This window comes from Nesoenas mayeri (genome assembly GCF_963082525.1).
Source record: "Nesoenas mayeri genome assembly, chromosome: 1".
Lineage (NCBI taxonomy): Eukaryota > Metazoa > Chordata > Aves > Columbiformes > Columbidae > Nesoenas > Nesoenas mayeri.
In genome coordinates this window covers 211,649,437-211,671,356 of record NC_137541.1, presented here as the reverse complement: position 1 = coordinate 211,671,356, position 21,920 = coordinate 211,649,437, and the positions used below count along the sequence as shown (strand labels likewise).

At 55.8% G+C, this 21,920-nt stretch overlaps 2 protein-coding genes across 2 annotated transcripts in view; both read right to left on the bottom strand.

Moving 5' to 3' along the window:
- Positions 1–1,208: 1,208 nt before the first annotated feature.
- On the bottom strand, positions 1,209–11,657 carry RELT (RELT TNF receptor; the record flags this gene model as incomplete). Its single annotated transcript, XM_080338690.1, is given in 12 exon segments — positions 1,209–1,247; positions 5,582–5,705; positions 5,787–5,972; positions 6,061–6,142; positions 6,220–6,300; positions 6,477–6,707; positions 6,957–7,042; positions 7,128–7,261; positions 7,265–7,300; positions 7,773–7,862; positions 8,704–8,761; positions 11,599–11,657. Coding segments are annotated over 12 exon segments (1,206 nt in total).
- Positions 11,658–12,850: 1,193 nt separating this feature from the next.
- ARHGEF17 (Rho guanine nucleotide exchange factor 17) overlaps positions 12,851–21,920 on the bottom strand; it is a gene marked incomplete at both ends in the record, with an annotated part of 44,476 nt that continues 35,406 nt past the window's right edge. Inside the window, 13 exons of the mRNA XM_080363913.1 lie at positions 12,851–13,041; positions 15,174–15,416; positions 16,975–17,149; positions 17,236–17,384; positions 17,753–17,820; positions 18,150–18,236; positions 18,319–18,565; positions 19,173–19,423; positions 19,505–19,698; positions 20,284–20,357; positions 20,468–20,681; positions 21,527–21,645; positions 21,779–21,864. Coding sequence (XP_080220039.1) covers positions 12,851–13,041; positions 15,174–15,416; positions 16,975–17,149; positions 17,236–17,384; positions 17,753–17,820; positions 18,150–18,236; positions 18,319–18,565; positions 19,173–19,423; positions 19,505–19,698; positions 20,284–20,357; positions 20,468–20,681; positions 21,527–21,645; positions 21,779–21,864 — 2,098 coding nt within the window. The remainder of the gene's footprint in view (positions 13,042–15,173; positions 15,417–16,974; positions 17,150–17,235; positions 17,385–17,752; positions 17,821–18,149; positions 18,237–18,318; positions 18,566–19,172; positions 19,424–19,504; positions 19,699–20,283; positions 20,358–20,467; positions 20,682–21,526; positions 21,646–21,778; positions 21,865–21,920) is intronic.

The window sequence follows — 21,920 nt, the reverse complement described above, 5'->3', positions numbered from 1 at the left end:
TACATAATTGACTTTTTAGAATTCACGTCGACCGCCGCGCCAGCTCGTTTTTAAATATTATTGGACCTCTTAAGCAGAAATGAAATAAATATAAAAAAATGAAATGAAATTTTAAAAGAAGTATTAAAAACCAAGAGTAACCATTGTCTTCCAAGTCTAAGTCTCTAAGGCGTGTAGGGAACATGGCCTTGAACTGGCGCCCTGGAAAGCCCCACAGCCTCCGTTTGTCCATCTCAAGTGTAAATTTGTTATCTTTGGGTTTTCTCCCCCCGTTTATTTCCTGTTCTGGTTTTGGTTCTGAAGATCAGGTCGTGATCTCCCTGACAGATTTCAGCCAAGAGTTTGTAACTGTACGATATTTACTGTAAGATGTAGAACATTCGATAACTATTAAAATGTTTCCAAAAAACAAAAAGGAAAAAAAATAAATAAAAGAGCCTGAGAGGGTTTGGTGGTTGGTTTTTCGGTGAGGGGATGTGGTGGAGAAGTGAACGGGATTGGCCGTAAACCCGTTTCTAGGTTGGTGATGGAGCTTGAAGGTCTCCAACCCAACCTTGGGTGGGTTGTCCCACTGACCTCAACATGGCCAAGCCAACGTGATCCTATAGAAACAGCTTCTATGGGGAGTGGAGTGGAGGATCTTGATGTTCTCCTGGGCTGATGGAGACGTTGGATAGAGGAGATGTGGATGCAGGAGACCAGCCTTGGCCAAAACAAGCCCCCTGGCTGGGTGTTTGGTGAGGTGTGACGTGTCCCATGAGTGTCCGAGACTACAATGTTGAGTGCTGGCACCTTGTGATAGAGGGAAATCAGGAGCTCATGATGTTCCTGGAGAAGCTTCAGTTCAACAGAGCCGGAAGGTGGCATCCTGGTTGCGTGATGTCCTCCGTTGCACGGTACCACCAATGGAGATGTGCTCCAACGTCATGTCTCCCAGAGATGCTCTCCACCAGGCCACCACACCATGGCCACCACCACCGGCGTCACAGCAACGGGAAACACTTTCCATTAGGCCACCATGTTGTGGCCACTATCAGACCTTGGGGACAGGGAATCCTTCTCACCAGCTGGGCATGTTGGATTTGCCGTGTCGCCGGTGGACACCTCACTGGCAGAAGCAGAAGCCAAGGTGCCACCTCCACCGCTTCATGACACCGAGTGAGACTGGCTTTCATGTGGTCCCCAACGTCCTCCATCCCCCTGTGGGGTCACCGTCCCCCTGAGGCAGCCCCCAGGCCAGGTGCCACCTGTGGAGGACATGGGATGGACCATGTGAGGCAGGATCGGGCCCTTTGTATCACCTGAGGTGGCAGGAGCCACACAGTGTCACTCCCTGGGCCAATGTCGAGGGTGGCTGTCACCACCCAGAGACATCCTCTGTTGGAGAGGACACCCCCAGCTGTCTCCACCCCCAGTAGCTGGTCCAGGACCCCCACGGGGACGCTGAGACCCTGCAGGATTTGGCCACAGGTCAAAGTGTCCCCAAATGGCTGGGGACAGTGTGGAGTGACTGGAGGGGACACGGTGTCTGGGATGGTCCCTGGGCTGCGGTGGTCACTGTCCATCACTGCCATGAGCTGGACGGGCTCAGCTCAGAGGTGACGGCAGGACAGGCAGCTCCGACACCCAGGCATGAGGTCACCTTGTGTCCCCATGGGCCGGCAGGATGTCACCAGCCTCGGCAGGGAGCAGGTGGTCACCCATGGGTGCTGCACCCCAGCTGTGGGGGTGGAGGGTGCACGTGTGTGTGTGTGCAGATCTACATGTGCAAATATGGGTGTGTTTGCATGTCTATGTGACTGCATACACGTGTGTGCACGTGTGTGTGTGTGCAGAGGTGGGTTTGCATGCACACATGTTCATCCATGCAGATGTTTGCATGTGTGGCCACGTGTGAACAGCTGTTGCACACATCTCCACGTGTGTATGCATATGGACAGAGCTCAACATGAATATCTGCATGTGTGCATGACTGCATACATGTGTGCACATACACATGTGTATGTATGCGGGGGGGGTTGCATGTGCATTCATACATGTGTTTGTGCACATGTCTGCAAGTGCAGCGGGATGTGAACGCATGTTGTATGTACATCCGTGTGCATACACACAGCTCCTTGTGCAAGCGTGGGGCTGTTTGCATGTGTGTGACTGCGTATACGTGTGTGCGTGCACGTATGTGCGTGTGCACACATGTATATGTGCAGAGGTGGGTTTGCTTGTGCACATGTTTGTCCAGATGTTTGTTTGCATGTGCAGCTGTGTGACCAGGTGTTGTGCACATCTCCATGCGTATATGCATATGCGCAGAGCTCCATGTGGACATTTGCATGCATGCACGACTGCATAATGTGTGTGCATGTACATACATATGTTTGCAGGGGGGTTGCATGTGCATTTATGCACGTGTTAGTGTGCATGTTTGCATGTGCAGTGGGGTGTGAACTTACAGAGCTCTGTGCAAATGAGGGGGTGTCTCCATGCCTGTGTGTGTGGCTACGTACATGTGTGTGCCTGTACATACGTGCATGTGCACATGTATACAGGCAGAAGCGGGTTTGCACGTGCATATGTTCATTAATGCATATGTTGTATGCGCAGCGGGGCGTGAACAGCTGTTGTGTGCACATCCACTTGTATGCACACTCATAAAGCTCCATGTGCAAGTGTGGATACGTTTGCATGCGTGTGTGCATGTACATTTGTGCAGGTGCACACATGTATATGTGCAGAAGTGGGTTTGCACACGCACGTGTACATCAATGCATAGGTTTGCATGTGCAGCTGTGTGTGAACAGTTGCTATGTGCACATCTCTGTGTGTCTGCACACTCACAGAGCTCCGTGTGCATGTTTGTAGACGTGGGGGATTGCATATATCTGTGTGCATGTACATATGTGTACGCATGTATGCATGCAGAGGGGGGTTTGCAGATGCATTTATACACGTGTTTGTGCACATCTCTGTGTGTGTGTGTGTGTGTGTGCACATGCATGCACACTTACAGAGCTCCACATGCAAGTGTGGGTCTGTTTGCATGCGTGTGTGCACACGTGTTTAAGGGTACATGTGCAGAAATGGGTTTCCGTGTGTATTTATGCAAGCATTCATCGATGCATATGTGTATATGCACACGTGGCAGTGTGTGAACAGGTTCACATATGCATGCACACTTACAAAGCTCCATATGCAAGTGTAGCCACGTTTGCATGTAAGTGGCACTGTAAATGCGTGTATGTGCATATGTGCATCATGTGTGTGCAGAAGCTTTGCATGTGCACATGTTCATCAATGCATACGTGTGTGTGCACATGCCACAGTGTCCAAACAGGTGTCAGGCGCCTGTCTGTGTGTTTGTGCACGTGCATGGACACTTACAGAGCTCCACGTGCAAGTGTGGGTCTTGCATGCATGTGTGACTGCATACAGGTGTGTGCGTGTATGTATGTGCACACATGACCTCATGCAGAGGTGGGTTTCTATATGCACATGTTCATCCATGCATACATTGGCATGTGCAGCAGTGTGTGAACAGGTGCTGTGTGCACATATCTGTGTGTCTGTGCACTCAGAGTGCTCCGTGGGCATGTTTGCATGTGTGAAGGATTGTATATGAGTGCATCCATGAACGTATTTATATGACGATTTAGATGAGGGGATTGAGACCATCATCAGCAAATTTGCTGATGACACCAAGTTGGGAGGGAGTGTGGACCTGCTGAAGGCAGGAGGGCTCTGCAGAGGGATCTGGATAGACTGGAAAAGTGGGCTGATTCCAATGGGATGAAGTTCAACAAGGCCAAGTGGCGGGTGCTGCACTTTGGCCACAACAACCCCCTGCAGCTCCAGGCTGGGCACAGAGTGGCTGGAGAGCAGCCAGGCAGAAAGGGACCTGGAGGACTAATGGACAGGAAGCTCAACATGAGCCACCAGTGTGCCCAGGTGGCCAAGAAGGCCAATGGTGTCCTGTCCTGTATCCAAACCAGTGTGGTCAGCAGGACAAGGGCAGTGATCCTTCCCCTGTGCTCTGCATTGGGGAGGCCACACCTGGAGTCTTGTGTTCAGTTCTGGGCCCCTCAGCTCAGGAAAGAGATTGAAGTGCTGGAGCGGGTCCAGAGAAGAGCAACAAGACTGGGGAAGGGACTTGAACACAAGACCCATGGGGAGAGGCTGAGGGAGCTGGGCTTGTTCAGTCTGGAGAAGAGGAGGCTTAGAGGGGAGCTCAGCACTCTCTAGAACTACCTGAAGGGCAGTTCTAGCCAGGTGGGGATTGGGCTCTTCTCCCAGGCATCAGCAATAGGACAAGGGGCCATGGGCTTCAACTCTGCCAGGGGAAATTGAGGCTGGAGATTAGAAAGCAATTCTGTGCAGAGAGAGTGGTCAGGCATTGGAACGGCTGCCCAGGGAGGTGCTGGACTCACTGGCCCTGGAGGTTTTTAAGCTGAGATTGGCCATGGCACTTAGTGCCATGATCTAATAAACGGACTAGAGTTGGACCAAAGGTTGAACTCGATGATCTCTGAGGTCTTTTCCAGCCCAGTCGATTCTGTGATTCTGTGTGATTCTGTATGTGCACACATGTATGGGCACACAGGTGGGTTTGCATGTGCACATTTGGCCGTGCATACGTTTGCATATGCAGTGCTGTGTGACCAGGTGTCACATATATGCACACACACAGAGCTCCACATGTATGTTTGCATGACTACGCATGTGCACATACACGTGTGCTTACGTGTGTGTGCAGAGGTGGCTTTGCATGTGCATTTATGCACCTTCCTCCTTGCATATATGTGCATATGTGCAGCATCATGTGAACGAGTGCACGTGTACACATGGATATGATTGTGCACGTGTATACACATTTATAGAGCTCCAGGTGCATACGTGCATGTGCACGTATTTACATACATGTACAGAGGTCGGTTTGTACATGCACATGTCCATCTGTGTAGATGTGCAAGAGCGTGTGCACATCTACATGTTCATGCACATATACATACATGCACATCTACATCCCCTACCCCTACATTTCCACTCCCTGTCCTGTCTCAGTGTCCCCAGTTTTTGCATGGCTATAATATGCATGGCCTGTATATAACTACACACATGCATAGCATTTTATGTATATATGGGTGCACGATTAGACATGTAAATGTACGCAAATGTGCTGTATAGTGGCATACGGGCATTTGCATATGTGCTTTACACATGTTGTAGGGGTGTATAGAAGCATAGCTCTATGTGAGTGTGAAAACATATAAGGGATGGGGGGATATTAAAGCACTGGGTGCTGCAGAACACCCCAGGGACCACCAGCACCCACTCCCCTGCCCCCTACAGCACCTTAAACACAGGGAGTGGGAGGGAAGGGGGGGATCCTCACCCAACCCAGTTTATAAAGTACTTTTTAAGCCTCCCACCTTCTGGAAGAGGCTTGGTGGATATGGGCTACTCTATCCTCACTAATCACCCTGTGCCCTCATTAGGTTTCAGAGTTAACACTCTATCCTCCCACCTCCTGAAGCCCCGTTTTTCCCTGGGGAGGACCCCCCAGCACCCTCCCTCTGCTCCTCCTCACCTTGGGGGGGCCATCAGTGCTTTGCAACCACGGGGGCCGCATCCTGCTATCAGCAGGGAGGAGACCACGGGGCGGCTCACCCGCCACCTCACTCCTCATCTCGGGGATCCGGGACACCCGAAACCTGTTGGGGGGGCATCACATCAGCCTGTCCCCACCCTGGGGGTGGGGGGGACACACACCAAGGGGTGTCCCCCCCCCTTACCTGCCAATGGAGAGGATGGTGACCTCGCTGGGACGACCCCCAGGTTTGGGGACCTTGGTGGCACCGAGTGGTGGCAGAAGCTCGGGCCACCTCTGGCTGCAGCGGGTGCACGGGGCAGGACCCTGCACGGTGTGGAGATGCTGCTGGTGCCAGCAGGAGAGGGGAAACTGAGGCAGGAGGTGCAGCCTGGGAAGTTGGGGGGGAGATGTCATCAGCATGGGCTTGGTCCCACCACTAGGGGGTCCTCGCTGCAGCTTTGGTGGGGGGGTCTTACTTATTTGGGGGGCTGCAGCCTGGTGACATCAGCTGTTGGTTGTGATGCTCTTTCAGCAGCTCCTCCAGCGCCGCAGCGTTTTCTGTGGGTGGGGGACACCGAGGCGGGGTCACCGGGGTCCAACCCATGTCACCCCCTCCCCAGGGACCCCCCCCCAACCTTTCTTCTCGGTGATCAACCGCACCAGCACCCCAATAGTGTCGTCGTTGGCGTCCTCCAGCTGGTAGATGGAGCTGGGACCTGGAGAAAGAAGTTGGGGGGGACTCAGTGATGGGGGATAAAACCCACTCAGGGATGAGCAGGATGCGCTGAGACAATAAGGACCAGAAGCCACGGGGATGGGCAGAGCGAGGCGAAATGGATGAAGGATAGACGTGGCATCACCGCAAAGTGCCGGGGACACAAGCGGGGCTCACCGGTGCCACCTGGGGGGGGCTCCTTGCTGGCGGTGCAGTGGTACCCCCTCTTCTTCAGCAAGTTGCAGACCAAGATGCCCAACAAGCCCATGGCGCAGAACACCGGGACGATGGTCAGCACGGCCACCTGTGCCGCCGCGTCCTCCTCTTCCTCACCCATCAGCGTCACCCGTGTCCCGTTGGTTCCCGCCGGCCAGCCCGACGTTTCGGGGCTGCGGACTCGCCGCTGGACTGGGGGGAGGCACCGGATCAGCCCCCGAATTGGGTAGTTTTGGGATTAAATCCTGTTTTCCCACGAGCGCCCTGCAGGGTTCTCCCCCAGATAAGCTGAAGCCACTCGTGTCATGAGCTGAGACGTTCTCAGCTGCCACATCCCAGCAGGACATCACCGCTCTGCCGCGAAGGGGACACATCCCACGGCATCCCCAGGTTGAACATCAGCCCAACAGGCACCCACAAAACCAGGGTGACACCCCCAGCCTGGGCACCCCGGGGTGCTGCGGGGAGCGGCGGCGCAGGGCAGACACTGACCCGGGGGCTCCCTCTCCCCATCAGGGCTATAAAACCTGTGGGGTGGGAGGGGGGACTCAGGATCTGGCCCCAGAGCAGCATCAGGGCTGGGGGGGTCGCAGCATCGCCCCCCGGGCTCACCCCGGCACGCAGGCTCCGCAGCAGCTGGTGGTCACCGCTGTCCCCGGTGCCACCAGCACCCTGTTCCCATCCCGGCAGCGGGTGTGAGCGGAGCAGGGAACATCCCCCAGGGAGAAGGTGCCTGGGGGACACGCTCAGCACGTCCCCCCCGTGCCCTGCACTGAGACGCAGGCCTGCAGGGAGGGGACAGGGACGTGAGCGATGGCCCCATCCCATCCCTCCGGGGGAGACAGGTTGAGAGCTGGGGTGTTCAGCTGGGGAAGAGAAGCTCTGGGGAGACCTTATTGTGGCCTTTCTGGACTTAAAAAGGGTCAAGAAGAAAGATGGGGACAGACTTTTGAGCAGGGCCTGTTGTGATAGGACAAGGGGTGATGGTTTGAAACTAAAGGAGGGAGATTGAGGCTGGATATGAGGAAGAAATTGTTGCCCTGAGGGTGGTGAGAGCCTGGCCCAGGTTGGACAGAGAGGTGGTGGATGAACCATCCCTGGAGACATCCCAGGCCAGGCTGGACGGGGCTCTGAGCAACCTGAGCTGGTGAAGATGTCCCTGCTCATGGCAGGGGGGGCACTGGGGGAGCTTTAGGGTCCCTTCAACCCAAACTATTCCGTGATTCCGTGTTGTGTTGCAGGCAGGCGTGGCCTTACCCCAGTGGGCTCCTCTCCAGGGGGACATCTCGGTGTCCCCTGCTCCTGCGGATCACAGCTCCCAGCCCCTGCACTGGCTCCACTCAGCACCTGCGGGAGAAGCAGAGAGCGATGCTCAGCGCCAGCTGTGCAGGTGGTGATGTGGCAGAGGTGACCCCATCAGAAGCAACGTGACAGCTGCAAACCTGTCACAGGGACTGCAGCAGATGCAAACCCACCAGCAACACCATGGGCACAAACCCATCATGTGCACTGTGGTGGATGCATGGAGGGTGTCGGGCTCTGCTCCCCAGGAACAAGCGCCAGGAGCAGAGGAAACGGCCTCAAGTTGCGCCAGGAGAGGTTGAGGTTGGATTTAGGAACAATTTCTTCCCCAAAGGGCTGTGGGGCATTGGAACAGGCTGCCCAGGGCAGTGCTGGAGTCACCATCCCTGGAGGGTTGGACAGACGGACATGAGGTTCTCAGGGACATGGGGCAGTGCGAGGGCTGGGGGAACAGTTGGATTCCATGATCTTGAGGGTCTCTTCTAACTCAAATGATTCTATGATTCTATAATTCAGTGATGGATCCAAACCCATCACAACCCTCACTCAGACCAAGCCCCGCAAGGCCATGGCCCCTGTGGTACCCACAGGGCACATCCCAAGAGCATCTCGACCATGGCACACGGGACCACACGGTGGCCCCAGGGGCAGCAGTGAGGGAGAACTCACATTCCAAATGAGCCCCTGCCCTGCAAGAAGCTTTGTCAAAGGAGAGAAAAGGAGGAGGAAGGATTCTTTTGGGAAAAACAGCCACCCTCATCCCAAATTAAGCACCTCCCCAGGGCTGAGCTGCTGCACATCGCTGTGTGATGCTGGGATGGGTTTGAGCACCAGGGGACCCGAAAGCAGAGATGCGCAGGGATGGGATGGATGAGCACGTACTCACCCCCAGGATAAGGATGAGCCACCAGCGCATCCCGCTCCTCTTCCTCACCAGCGGACACCTGCCCAATGGGGAGAACTGGGGTCGCCACATGGGAAAAATCCCATTGGAGAAGCAATTTGGGGGTCCTGCTCCCCCATGGGGATTTGCCTAAATATCCCTGAAGCGGCTGTCACCCCCTCCCTGAAAAGGTTTTATTAGAGGTATTATGGGATCACCCCCTACGCTTGCAGATCCCAACTCCATCCCAAATCGGATAAGGACCAACACTGCAACGGAGTCAGGACCAACCATGCAAGGAGCAGATGATGCTAAACACCAATAAATAAAGGTTCTTCCTGTTCTGGAGGAAATCATTATCCATTCATCACAAGGAAATGAAGTCACTAAAAAAATAAATATATTTAATTAAAAAAAAAAAAAATCAAGCTAAATAAAAGGTATTTCCCACAGTCTCATCTTCCCTCTTTGGGCTCGGCAATTAATAGTTAAAATAAATGCTGACAGCGCAGAGGGAGGAAAGAATAAGTAACACAAACGTGGATCCAGCCCCTGCTGCCTGCGTGGAAATTTCCCCGGTCGCCACGGTCCCGTGAGCACCACGCGGAGCCTCGTTACAGCCTCTGCCTGATGAGTTTCTCCTAATTGCTGCCCGGCATCATTGGTCCGAGATGCAGCATCAGATTAAACTCAGGAGGGGAGATGCTGGGGGCAAGAGGGGTAATGACAGGACCTGGGTTGAGACGTGATGGCACAGCCCAAACGAGCTTCCCCCGCGCTCCAGTTCCTCCCAGTAGCTCCCAGTAAGGTACTAGCATGAAGCCAAGCAGCTCTTCTCCCCTCCTCAGGACCTGCATTCCCACACCAAGAGCCACCAAGGTGATGGCACCATCTGTGACCCCATGATTTGGGGGGGTGCTGAGCCAGTTGCCACTGTCACCCCATTAAGTGCCACCTCCCCACTGAGCATCATCCCAGGGTGATGGCATCACAGAGCGACACCCCCTGAATGACTTGGGACATCCCCAAATCACAAGGGGAGGGTAAAACCGCTGCAAGCCTTCCATCCTGTAAACCAGCACTAATAAAACTCGAGTTTAAGCCTAACGTGAAGCAGTCAAATCCTTCCAGTTGGTGACATTTAAGCCTGTATTAAGGACTCCCAGAGATTTTTGGGGTGCTGCTGTCTCAGGGAAGGAGCCTCAATGGCCCTGGAAGCGGTTGGGCAGGTCCCACAGTGGCCAGTACATCACTAGTCATGGCCAGTGGCCCAGGAGCTGTGGCTGAGCGATGCCACCGGCTGGCAAAGCCCACGGATCCAGGGTTGCTGGAGCATCGCGATTCGCAACAAACAGATTTAAACCCCACCAGGAACAGGGTAAAGCAGATCTAAGGTCAAACTTAATCCCGGGATTAAGGACATCCCTCAGAAGACTGAGCTCTGCCACGCGGACGTAGGAGGTACAAGGACCAGGGGTTGTCACCAGAGCTTTGCATGGTCATGGCCACCCCAGGACTCTTACAGCCAATTTTGGGGGTGGCTCGGGGATATCCTGGGAGGGAATGATGGGGGGACATGAACACAAACCCACAGTGGGGATGGTGGGATGACGGCTACATTTTGCAGACCCCCCCAACCTCCACCAGCCCTGTACCCCAAAGTCCATCAGTACAAGCACACCAGGGAAGGTAATTTGTTTTTGATAATTGGGGGGATGTTCAGTAGATTATCGCATCCCCCAGGCCCCATCAGAGCTGTGAGAACAACCAAAACAACTCACCAAAAACCCAATACTATAAGCAAATTATCCCAGAGGCATCGCGAAGCCCAAGTTCCCAGCCCGTTTTGGGGTGCAGCCCCTCAGCGCAGCATCCTGGCTGCTGCTGGCGTTTGGCTGGGAGCCCTGTGATTTTCCAGAGCCAGTTTCTGTGTTGTGTTTTCCCAGGCTGCTGAGTTTCCCTTAACCCACTTTCTCCCCACTCCACCCGTTTATTTTTAACCTACATTCCCTCTGCCGCAGCCAGAGCCGGCAATGCGGGGGTCCAACCACTGCCCCCCAACAAAGCGAAGCTCCCCCCACCCCATGCCCTATGTAGGGATAAAGTCAAGGCAACAAACCCCCCACCCTTCTTTTTTCGGTGAGGGTGAGCACCCCAAAAAAGCATCACCCCCTTGTCCCCCTTGCACAGCCTGAACCCCAAATCCAACCCCCCCATAGCGGGGAAATCACCCTTTAAGGGGAAGCTCCCCTAACTGGGAACGAGCCCCCCACCCCGAGTATGGGGGGATTTCCCGGCCGGGGGTGCCCCTTACCTGCCCCCCCCCGCTGCGGGGCCGCCCCGCCGAGCGCGCCGCCTCCTCCTTATGAATGAACCCGCCGGCGCGCTCTCCCCCTACGCCCCGCCCCTTTCCCTGACGTCACACGGCCGGGCTCCACCCACCACCCTTAGCTCCGCCCACCCCCGTGGCTCCGCCCCTTTTACATACACCCTCTGCCCGCGGACAGCGCCCCCTGCTGGGCGCGGCGGGAACTGCGGGGCGGTGGGGGCTGGAGGATTTGGGGGTTCACCCCACCGGCGGAGGAGGTTTTTGGGGGGGTAAAAATAAGGTCCCTCCACGTTGGGGACCCCCACTGCAGTCAGGCCTGGTGTTCCCTCCAATCCCCCCCTCCGCCCGCAGGGAGTGACACGGTCCCCACGATGGTGTCCCCTGCTCTGGCTGTTTGTCTGTGCGTCACACTCAGGGGACACTGAGGGACAGGGACACACCCCGATGCTCCGTGTCCCCCACCCCAGCAACCCCCAGGGGTTATCTGGGGGGGGAATCACTGCACCCCAATAGTGCAAAGGGGTTTCTTGTCCCACTGGGGTCTTCATTATGGCCCTGGTGACACCAACAGGTGGTGGGACACCCCCAGCACTGTTCCCATCACCCCCAAGGTGAAGGACAAGACCATGTTGGCTACATTCTGACACGGGCGACCTTTAATGACAAAAAAAAGCCCCGAAAAGTGACTAAAATCCCACCCCCCTTCCCAGAATATCCTCATTATCCCAATTATCACATCCCTTCTGCTGGGATGGACAGAGGGATGGGGACACCCCAATTTATCCCTGTCAAGGTTGTCACCTCTCCCATGGGGACAACAGAGTGACCAGTCTGCAAGCACCAGCCTCACCTGGGCAAAAGCATGAAAATGGGGGGGAAAAAAGGCAAATTAGGTGGAGAAAAGCCTTGTTTTCAGGGTCCCAACTGCCGTCACCCCAGTTTCAGTGTGGGGGGACACCCCTGGTGTCCAAGAAGATGGTTCCTCTCATCCAGAAGATGCTTCGAACGTCAGCGTGGGCTTCACCGCCCACCCCAGGCTGCAAATCCCCATGGGAATCACAGAGATTTGGGGCGGGGGGGGGGATCTCCCGGTTTCCTTCCCCCACTTCCCATCAGTTCCTCCACCAGCATCTCTGGGGGCTCCAGTTCCACCAGTGGGGTACAAATGAACTGGGAAGGTTTTAATCCCCCTATTTGGGAGCAGAGGGACCAGCAGCAACGTGATATCCCCCCACCTCCCACCCGAAAAATAAATAAGGATGTTTATATATATAATATATAATATATATATATTTAAAACAAACGAACAAACAAACAGAGCTATCTGGGTGCTGGCGATGGAGCGAGCGGGTTAGCAGGATGCCCGGGGTGGGGGGGGACACCGTGGGCATTATTGTCCCTGGGGTGGTCCCGCGGCATGGCCGGGGGGTCCCGGGGGAAGGGGAGAGGGGGGGGTGACAGGGTTGTGAACCCCCCGCCCCGTTCCCAAAGCAGGCACACACAAAAACGGAGAGCAAGGCAGGTTCCTCCGGCCGGTCCCCAGGGATGCTCGTTAACGCCTTCCTCCTTCGTTAACCCCCCCCAATCTTCTCCACACCCCAAAAGCGGTGTGTCCCCCACTCTCCGCCAAGTCCGGTGCAGTGACCAAGGGGACAGCAGGGGGGACCGGGGCTCATCCCCCCCCAACCCCGAGCACACAGAGAGCAGCCGGGTTGGAGATGAGAGGTGCTGGGGTGGGGGGTGGAAAGGTCAAGACCCCCCCCTCTACACACAGGGGGGCCAGCACCCCCTTTTCCTCGCCAAAATGGGGGCCGTGGCCGTTCACGCTCTCCAGAGGAGGAGGTGGTTGGTGCTGTCGTCCCGGCCCACTGTCTCGCTGCTGCTGGTCAGGCGGAAATCCTCGTAGCCGTCCCCGCCGCTGATCACCAGCATCTTGGGTTTGGAGAGGGCGAGGGCGGGGGCGCGGGGGCGCGAAGGGTCACGCTTCTCCACCTCGCTCGGCTTCTCGGCCCCTGCAAGTGTAGAACGCCAGCGGGATGTCAGATGGTCTCCCCCGTAGTTCCCCATCAGCATCCCGGCAGCTCCATCCCACCAGTGTTCTCCCAGTATCGTCCTCCCACCAGCATTGTCCCAACATCCTCCCACCGGCATCTTCCCAGTATCATCCCGACACCATCCCCCAGCATCCTCCCCGTATCATCCCAGCATCATCGTCCCATCAGCATCATCATCCCACCAGCATCATCCCAACATCCTCCTAACACCATCCCAGCATCATTCTCCCATGAGTATCACCCCAACATCATCCCACTAGCACCATCCCAGCAGCATTGTTGCACCAGCGTTATCCCACCAGCATCATCCCACCAGCACCACCTCAGCAGCATCGTCCCACCAGCATCATCCCAACATCCTCATAACACCATCCCAGCATCATCCTCCCATGAGTATCACCCCAACATCATCCCACTAGCACCATCCCAGCAGCATTGTTGCATCAGCGTTATCCCACCAGCATCATCCCACCAGCACCACCTCAGCATCATCGTCCCACCAGCATCATCCCAATGTGCTCCTAACACCATCCCAGCACCATCCTCCCATGAGTATCATCCCAACATCATCCCACTAGCACCATTCCAGCAGCATCCTCTCGCCAGCATCACCCTGGCATCATCCTCCCTCAGCATCCTCCCAGCATCAGCCCATCATCCTCCTCCCACCAGCATCATTCCAACATCCTCCCACTAGCATTACCCCAGTAGCATCCCACCAACATTGTCCCACCAGCACCATCCTCCCACCAGCATCATCCCAACATCCTCCCACCAGCATCATCCCAACACCATCCCACCAGCATCTTCCCAGTATCATCCTCCCACCAGCATCATTCCAACATCCTCCCACCAGTGTCATCCCAGCAGCATCGCACCAACATTGTCCCACCAGCACCATCCCAACAGCATCCTCCCACCAGTATCATCCCAACATCATCCCGCCAGTATCATCCCAGCAGCATCCTCCCACCAGCATCTTCCCTGTATCATTCCAGCATCATCCCACCAGTCCCACCTCAGTAGCATCCTCCCACCAACATCATTCCATCAGCAACCCACTAGCACCACCCTGGCATCATCCTCCCACCAGCATTGTCCCAGCATCATCCCAACATCATCCTGCCAGCACACTCCCACCAATACTGTCCCACCAGCACCATCCCAGCATCATTCTCCCTCCAGTATCATCCCAGCACCATCCCAACATCATCCCAGCAGCATATCACCAGCATCCCACCAGCATGATCCCAGCATCCTCCCACCAGCATTGTCCCAGCATCCTCCCACCAGCATTGTCCCAGCATCATCCCAACATCATCCTGTCAGCACCCTCCCACCAATACTGCCCCACCAGCACCATCCCAGCATCATCCTCCCTCCAGCATCATCCCAACATCATCCCAGCAGCATATCACCAGCATCCCACCAGCATGATCCCAGCATCCTCCCACCATCATTGTCCAAATATTCTACCAGCACCATCCCAGCAGCATCCTCCCACCCATATTGTCCCACCAGCACCAGCATCCCACGAGTACCATCCCAGCAGCATCCTCCCACCAGCACTGTCCCAACATCATCCCACCAGCAACACCCCAGCATCAGCCCAGCATCATCCCACCAGCATCCACCAAACGTCACCACCACTTTCCCAGGTGCCACATCTTGACCCCCCAAAACTCCTCCCATTCCCCAGCAGCCCATCCCAACCCAAATTAGCCCCTCCTACCCATATTAGCCCATCCCACCCCAAATTACCACCCACATCACCTCCCAATCCCATGTTGACCTCAGAGCTAAACTGGAGGCGATTCAGCACGGGGGCTCTTCCCCATGAGAATTAGAGTCCCCCAGGGAAATTTGGGGTCACTTGAACACTGGACAGGGGGTAGCACCCAATTTCCCCCCACCCTAATTTTTTCCCCCTGAATTTTACCAAAGCAGGGATGGAGTGGGGACTCTGCTGACCACATTTCCAGGCTACTCCCAGTTATCCACCAGCGCAATGGCATTCCCAATCCCATTGAAAACTTCCCCTCCCAGTGTGGGTCAGGATTGAGCCCCCCACCCCCAAATATCCCACCTACCCGTCTCCCTTGGCAACGGGAAGAGGACATCGAAGCCATCGGGCAGCTCGATGGCCGTGAGGAACCGAACGTGGCCGGTGTGACCCTGCGAGAGCCCCACCAACGTCGGGGTCGTTTTGGGCGAGAGGGCGAGGGTGAGCACGACGCCGGCGCTGGTCCCGATCCACAGCAGGTCCTTGCACGCCAGCAGCGCCGTGATCCGCAGGCAGGCTGCCTTGTGCTGCCGGATGATCGCGTCCGAGCCTGCCGAGCATCCTGGCTGTCAGCATCCCATCCCACCCGTGTCACCGGTCTCTGTCCCCCGGGGGATTTTAGGGGATGTGGGGAAAGGGCCTCATAACCACCCTTGGGTGGTATAAAGCACCCCGGGGTGCTGGCAGAATGAGCCGTCTGGATTCTGCATGGGATTATGCAGATGCCTTATTCCCGCATGGGATTATGAAGCCATCCAGGGGTTTCCCTTCTCACAAGGGATTATACAGCTGCCCAGGGGCTCCCCTGTTTCTGCATGGGATTATGCAGCCATCCGAGACTGCCCTATTTCTAAATGGGATTATAAAGTCTTCCAAGGGATTCCCTTTTTCCACGTGGGATCATTCAGATACCCAGACACTGCCCAATTCCTGTGTGGGATTATGCACATATCCATGGGCTGTCCTATTCCTGCGCTGGATTACGCAGATAGCCAGGAATTGCCTCTTCATCACATGGGATTATGTAGATACCAAGGGGCTGCCCTATTTCTATGTGAGATTACAAAACCATCCAGGGGATGCTTTGTTACCATGTGGGATTATGCTGATGCCCAGGTGCTGCCCAATTTCTGTGTTGGGGATGCTCTGTTTCCCTCTGGGATTATCCACCTTCCCAGGAGCTGCTATATTTCCCCATGGGATTATGCGGCTAAGCAGGGGAGGCCCTGTTAACACATGGAATTATACAGATGCCCTATTTCTTCATGGGATTATGCAGACATCAGGGGATGCTCTATCAGACTATGGGATTATGCTGATGCTGAGGTGCTGCCCAATTTCTGCATGGGATTATGCTGCCCAGGAGCTTCTGTATTTCCCTGTGGGATTATGCAGATACGCAGGAATTGCCCCTTTTATCACATGGGATTATGCAGATACCCAGGGGTTGCCCTATTTCTGTGTGGGATTATGAAACTAACCAGGGGATGCCCTATTACCCCATGGGATTATGCAGATGCCCAGATGGCTTATTCCCACATGGTTTATGCAGCCACCCAGGGTTACTCTATTTCTAAATGGGATTATAAATTAATCCAAGGGATGTCCTATTTCCACATGGGATTATGCAGCAACCCAGAGGATGCCCTGTTACCTGGTGGGATTATGCACATGCCCAGGGGGTGCCCTTTTTCTCTGTGGGATTATGCACCCACCAAGGGGCTGCCCTATTTCTGTGTGGGATTAGGGGATTATGAAGCCACTCAGTAACTGTCCTGTTCCCCGGTGGGATTATGCAGATGCCCAAGAGATGCTCTATTCCCGCATGGGATTATGCAGCAATCCAGAGCTGCGCTATTTCTGCATGGGATTATGAATCCATCCAGGGATTTCCCTATTTCCCCGTGGGATTATGCAGTTGCACAACACAACAAATCCAGTTTCCTTCCCCAGAAGTGGTTGGGATGCAGGAGAGATTAAACTTCCCAGTCCTGGATGCTGCAGGGCATCGCATTTTCAAGGCAGATGATGGACACTGGTACCCACTGGTGACACCGATGGGCACCCACCAGTGACACCGATGGGAACCTGCCGCCAGTGGGACTTACCGGCGAGCATCTTGTGTACCGGGGGGGTGATATCTGCTTCGGCCAACTGCTCGTAGCTGGTGGCGTGGTAAAGCCGGACCTGGGCGCTGCTCTGCAACGCCACCCACACGCCGGTCCCCGCGCTCACCATGCAGGTGACGCTGCGCCCGCCGTCCTGTCCCACTTGGAGCGTGTGCTGCGGGTGACAGAGCCACAGCGATGCCACCAGTGATGCCACCGATGCCCATCGCTGTCCCCCCCTCCCGACGTCACCCGTGGTACCTCTTGCGCCAACGTGGTGGTGTTGAGGACGATGACGCGGTTTTGGCAGCCGCACCAGAGCTTCCCCGCCACCGCCACCATCTTGGTGATGGGGCTCCCCGGTGAGCCCAGGGACAGGGACTTGGAGTTTTGGGGGTCCCAGAAGCGGCCTGTGAAGGTGGGGGGAGTGGGGTGGGTAGTTAAAGCATCCCCCCTCAAAAAATCCCTATCTTGACCTGACCCATGTGATGTGGCAGCTGGAGATGACTATCTCCAGGTCCCCTGTTAAAAGGGACAGGAGTTGATATCCCCAGGGGATGCGAGCCCCAGGCAGGGATGGGGATGAGGGTGCACCCCTCCTCCTGATGGTGATTTTGAGGTCTTCAGCATCATTTAAGGGATGTCCCTTCCAGGGAAGCCACCGGCACCCCGAGCATCCCTCCTTAAGGGCTGTCCAAGCACCCACCCCACAGCCACCACTTTGGGGGGCTGTGATGAAGCCCCTCAGCACCTTTCAGTGACCCAAATATGGCCTCACCTGCCTCCCGCTGATACACGACAAGCTCCCCATTGGCCAACGACACAAAAACCTGGTTATCTAAGTACCTGTGGGGAGAAAAAGGTTAGACAAGGCAATAAATTGTTGACCCTGAGGGTGGTGAGAGCCTGGCCCAGGTTGGCCAGAGAGGTGGGGGATGAACCATCCCTGGAGACATCCCAGGCCAGGCTGGACGGGGCTCTGAGCAACCTGAGCTGGTGAAGATGTCCCTGCTCATGGCAGGGGGGGCACTGGGGGAGCTTTAAGGTCCCTTCAACCCAAACCATTCTATGATTCTATGGAAAACCCTTGGACAACCAGCCACAAAGCCCCACTCAGCCACCCAAACCACCTCACTGTGCACATCCCAGAGCTGAAAACCTTCTTCTCTACTTACAAGATGCACATGACAGCGGCGGCGTGTTGCATCTTCATGCTGTTCTTCCTGTTGCGGATGTTGTCCGAGGACTGGTACACGTGGATGCTGTGGGAGATGATCAAAGCTTGAGTGTCACCCTGTATCGGGGACCACCCCATGTGTGTGTCCCCCCATCCTGGGGACGTACCAGCCATCCTCGGTGCCCAGCCACATGGAGCTCTGATGGGCTTCAGGGTCAAGGCTGAGAAGGTCCTCAAGGCTGCCCCGGGTGAAGGAGCCGCGGCTGGAGCGGCGCAGGGCTCGCCCGTCCGTGGGGCTCTCGCCGTGTCGGTTTTGGCCATAGGTGCCAGTGATGGGCATGAAACTGGGTTCTTGCTCTTCTTCTGAGCTCGTCGTCTCTGCCGTCGCCTCCTTGCAGCTCGGGATCTCTTCATCTGTGGATGAGGAGCAGGAGGAAGGAATGGGTCAGACCAGGACCACCTGACATCCACCAAAGCAATGGGGAAGAGGGGACGGGTCCCCTTACCATGTCAAGTCTGGGCAAGGACATAGGGATGTTGAGCCCCAAAACCCACCAATTTTTACCCAAAGAACCACAGGGGCTGGGCTGATGACCCCCAGCATCTCTTTTCATGGGATACTTTTTGGCTCAGAAGCCAAATCCCTTGAGTAACACACAGAGTAATGGACAAAATGATGGAGGTGCCCATTATGTTAGTAGGGCCTGTTGCTATAGGACAAAGGGTGGTGGTTTTAAATCAAAGGAGGGAGATTCAGGCCAGACATGAGGAAGAAATTGTTGCCCTGAGGGTGGTGAGAGCCTGTCCCAGGTTGGCCAGAGAGGTGGTGGATGAACCATCCCTGGAGACATCCCAGGCCAGGCTGGACGGGGCTCTGAGCAACCTGAGCTGGTGAAGATGTCCCTGCTCATGGCAGGGGGGAAACTGGGGGAGCTGGGAAGGTCCCTTCCAATGCCAACTACTCTACGTTTCTATGATTTTGGGGCAAAGAAGTGGGGTTTTTTGCTATGCAGGGACTCACTGCCGAAGCTGGAGGAGATGGTGGAGTGGCTGGCTTGGCTCTGCAGCGTCCCCGAGGGACTGGGCGAGGACTCGTCATCCGTGTCATCGCTATCAAATGGCACCAACTCCCTGTTGCCACCATCAACAGGCTCCGAAAGCTCCAGCGATGAACCCGAGATGGAGATGTGCAAACATGGCTGCGGCCCCGTGTCCTCCACCTGCGCCGGCATCGCCTCTGAAGAGGGGCTGCCCACCGCCTCGCCACGGTCCCTGCCACCACGAGGAGAAAGAACCAGCTCCGGCATTGTCCTCGTACCCAACAGCTCTGCCACACTGCTGGGAATGTCCTACCTATAGGTCCGCTTGAGGCCGGGCACGGAGGCGATGCAGAGGATCCTGGCGGAGCAGACGGCGATGCACGCCTCCACCGTGGGTTCCTTCCGGATGCTGAGCAAACAAACCTGCCCCACGTAACCGTCGCTGTTGCAAACCCAAACTTCGTGAGAGCTTTCCGGGCTGCCGTGGCTGGGAGAAGCGCAGGAAAACTGCAAAAGAGCAAAAAGATGGGATGAGTTGGGTCATTTGGGAATGATACAAGAGCTCTCAGTATCTGGCGGCAAGGCCACTGGGATGGAGAGGACCTCAGCTCCCAAGTAACAAGTGATAGGATGAGAGGAAATGGCCTCAAGTTGCACCAGGGGGGGCTGAGTTTGGATCTTGGGAGCAATTTCTTCCCCAAAAGGCTGTGGGGCATTGGAACAGGCTGCCCAGGGCAGTGCTGGAGTCATCATCCCTGGAGGGTTGGACAGGCGGACATGAGGTTCTCAGGGACACGGCGCAGTGTCAGGGCTGGGGGAACACTTGGACTCGATGGTCTTAAGGGGATTTTCCAACCAAAATGATTCTGTGAATTCTACAGTTCCCATGGGATGCTTGAATCCAATGAGACCCTCACCCCAGTTGCCCAGAGAGGTGGTGGATGCCCCATCCCTGAAGACCTCTCAGGTTGGACGGGGTTCTGAGCAACCTGATCTGGGTGAAGATGCCCCTGCTCATGGCAGAGGTTGGACTGGATGAGCTTGGAAGGTCCTTTCCAACCCAAACCGTTCTATGATTACATGATTCCATACCTGCATCCCACTCCGCGTCTTCATGATGGGGATGGCCTTGAGGAACTCCGGGTCCAGGCAGTTTTTGCTGGAAGCTGGAAAAATTAAATTGGAGGATGAAGAAATGGAGGAAAGGGGTCTACTAAAGTTGGGGTTATGATGCTGAGCCCACCACCATGTCCACCTCCTTGGTCCCTGGTGTTACCCAGCTTCTTTTTGGCGTCCTCAAAGGCTTGCTCAAAGCTGAGCCTGGCGTCGGGGTTGGGGAACTCAAAGATGAAGGACTCGGTGCCATCGGCTTTGGTGGTGCTGAGCTCCACCTTGTTGGGGGGGAAGGCCATGCTGAAGGACAGGGATTGCTTCTCCGCTAGTTCCCGGTGGATGGCAGCCATCAGGTCCTTGATCACATCGTCCAGGCTCTGGGGACAGGGACAAGTCTTCAGCGCTCAGCGACAGACCACCACGAGCCATATGTGTTTGACGATGTCCCATCCATCCCTGAGCATCCTTCAGAGTCTGCCCCAGCCTTGTGGTGGCTTTGGGGCTGGTGGCATCTTGGCCCTTTGAGGACACTCATGGCCACAAGCCCTTCCACAGGTTCTCCCTCCCACTGAGGACATCCCAGTTGGTCCCAGAGGAAAGATGTCCAGCCAGGGGACAGCAGCAGAGTCACCACGTGACGATACCCCCATCCATCCCCAAGCATTCTTCAGCCCCCAACCCCATTGTAGCTTTGGGGCTGGTAGCATCTGGAGCCTTAGAGGACACTCATGGTAACCAGACCTTCCATAGGTTCTCCGTCCCACTGAGGACATCCCAGTTGGTCCCATAAGGAAGGTGTCCACCAGGGCCACCATGTGATGCTGACCTTCTCTGTCCCCAAGCATCCTTCAGAGGCTGCTCCAACCCCATTGTGGTTTTGGGGCTGGTGGCATCTGGGCTCTTTGAGGACACTCATGGCCACCAGCCCTTCCACAGATTCTCCCTCTTGCTGAGGACATCCTGGTTGGTCCTATGGGGATTGTGTCCAGCCAGGGGACAACACCAGGGACACCATATCATGCTGCCCCATCCATTCCTGTGCATCCTTTGGAGGCCACCCCAACTCTATTGTGGTTTTGGGATTGGTCATATCTGGGCATTTTGAGTGCACTCATGGCCACCAGCCCTTCCACAGGTTCTCTCTCCAGCTGAGGACAACCCAAGTGGTCCCATGGGGAATGTGTCCAGCTATGGGACAGCACTAGGGCCATCATCCCCGTACCTGGTGGGGGAAGCTGAGGGTCTCCGCCAACTTGCTGACTTGCCCCAAAGTGTTGAGGTCTTCATCCAGGCGGCAGATGCTTTTCTGGATGCTCTCCCGGTTGGTGGCTTGCGAGGCACCTGTGTGGGGACACCCACGTGGCATTAACCCCTTCTTTCCTGGTGTGATGCAGAGGAACCTTCTCCTGGTCAGCTGGGGGGTGAGCGATGGCTTTTGGGGTGGGGTGGGACACTCCAGCAGGCAGTGACAGACCTTTGACGATGTCCACATCCTCCAACGGCAGCTTCCAGAGCAGTTTGTACTTGCTGGCCGTGTCGATCACGCTGGCCGCCGTGTACCTGCGAGGTTGGAGAGGGGGACGGTTGAGCTGCACATGTCCCCAGCACCCTCAAGC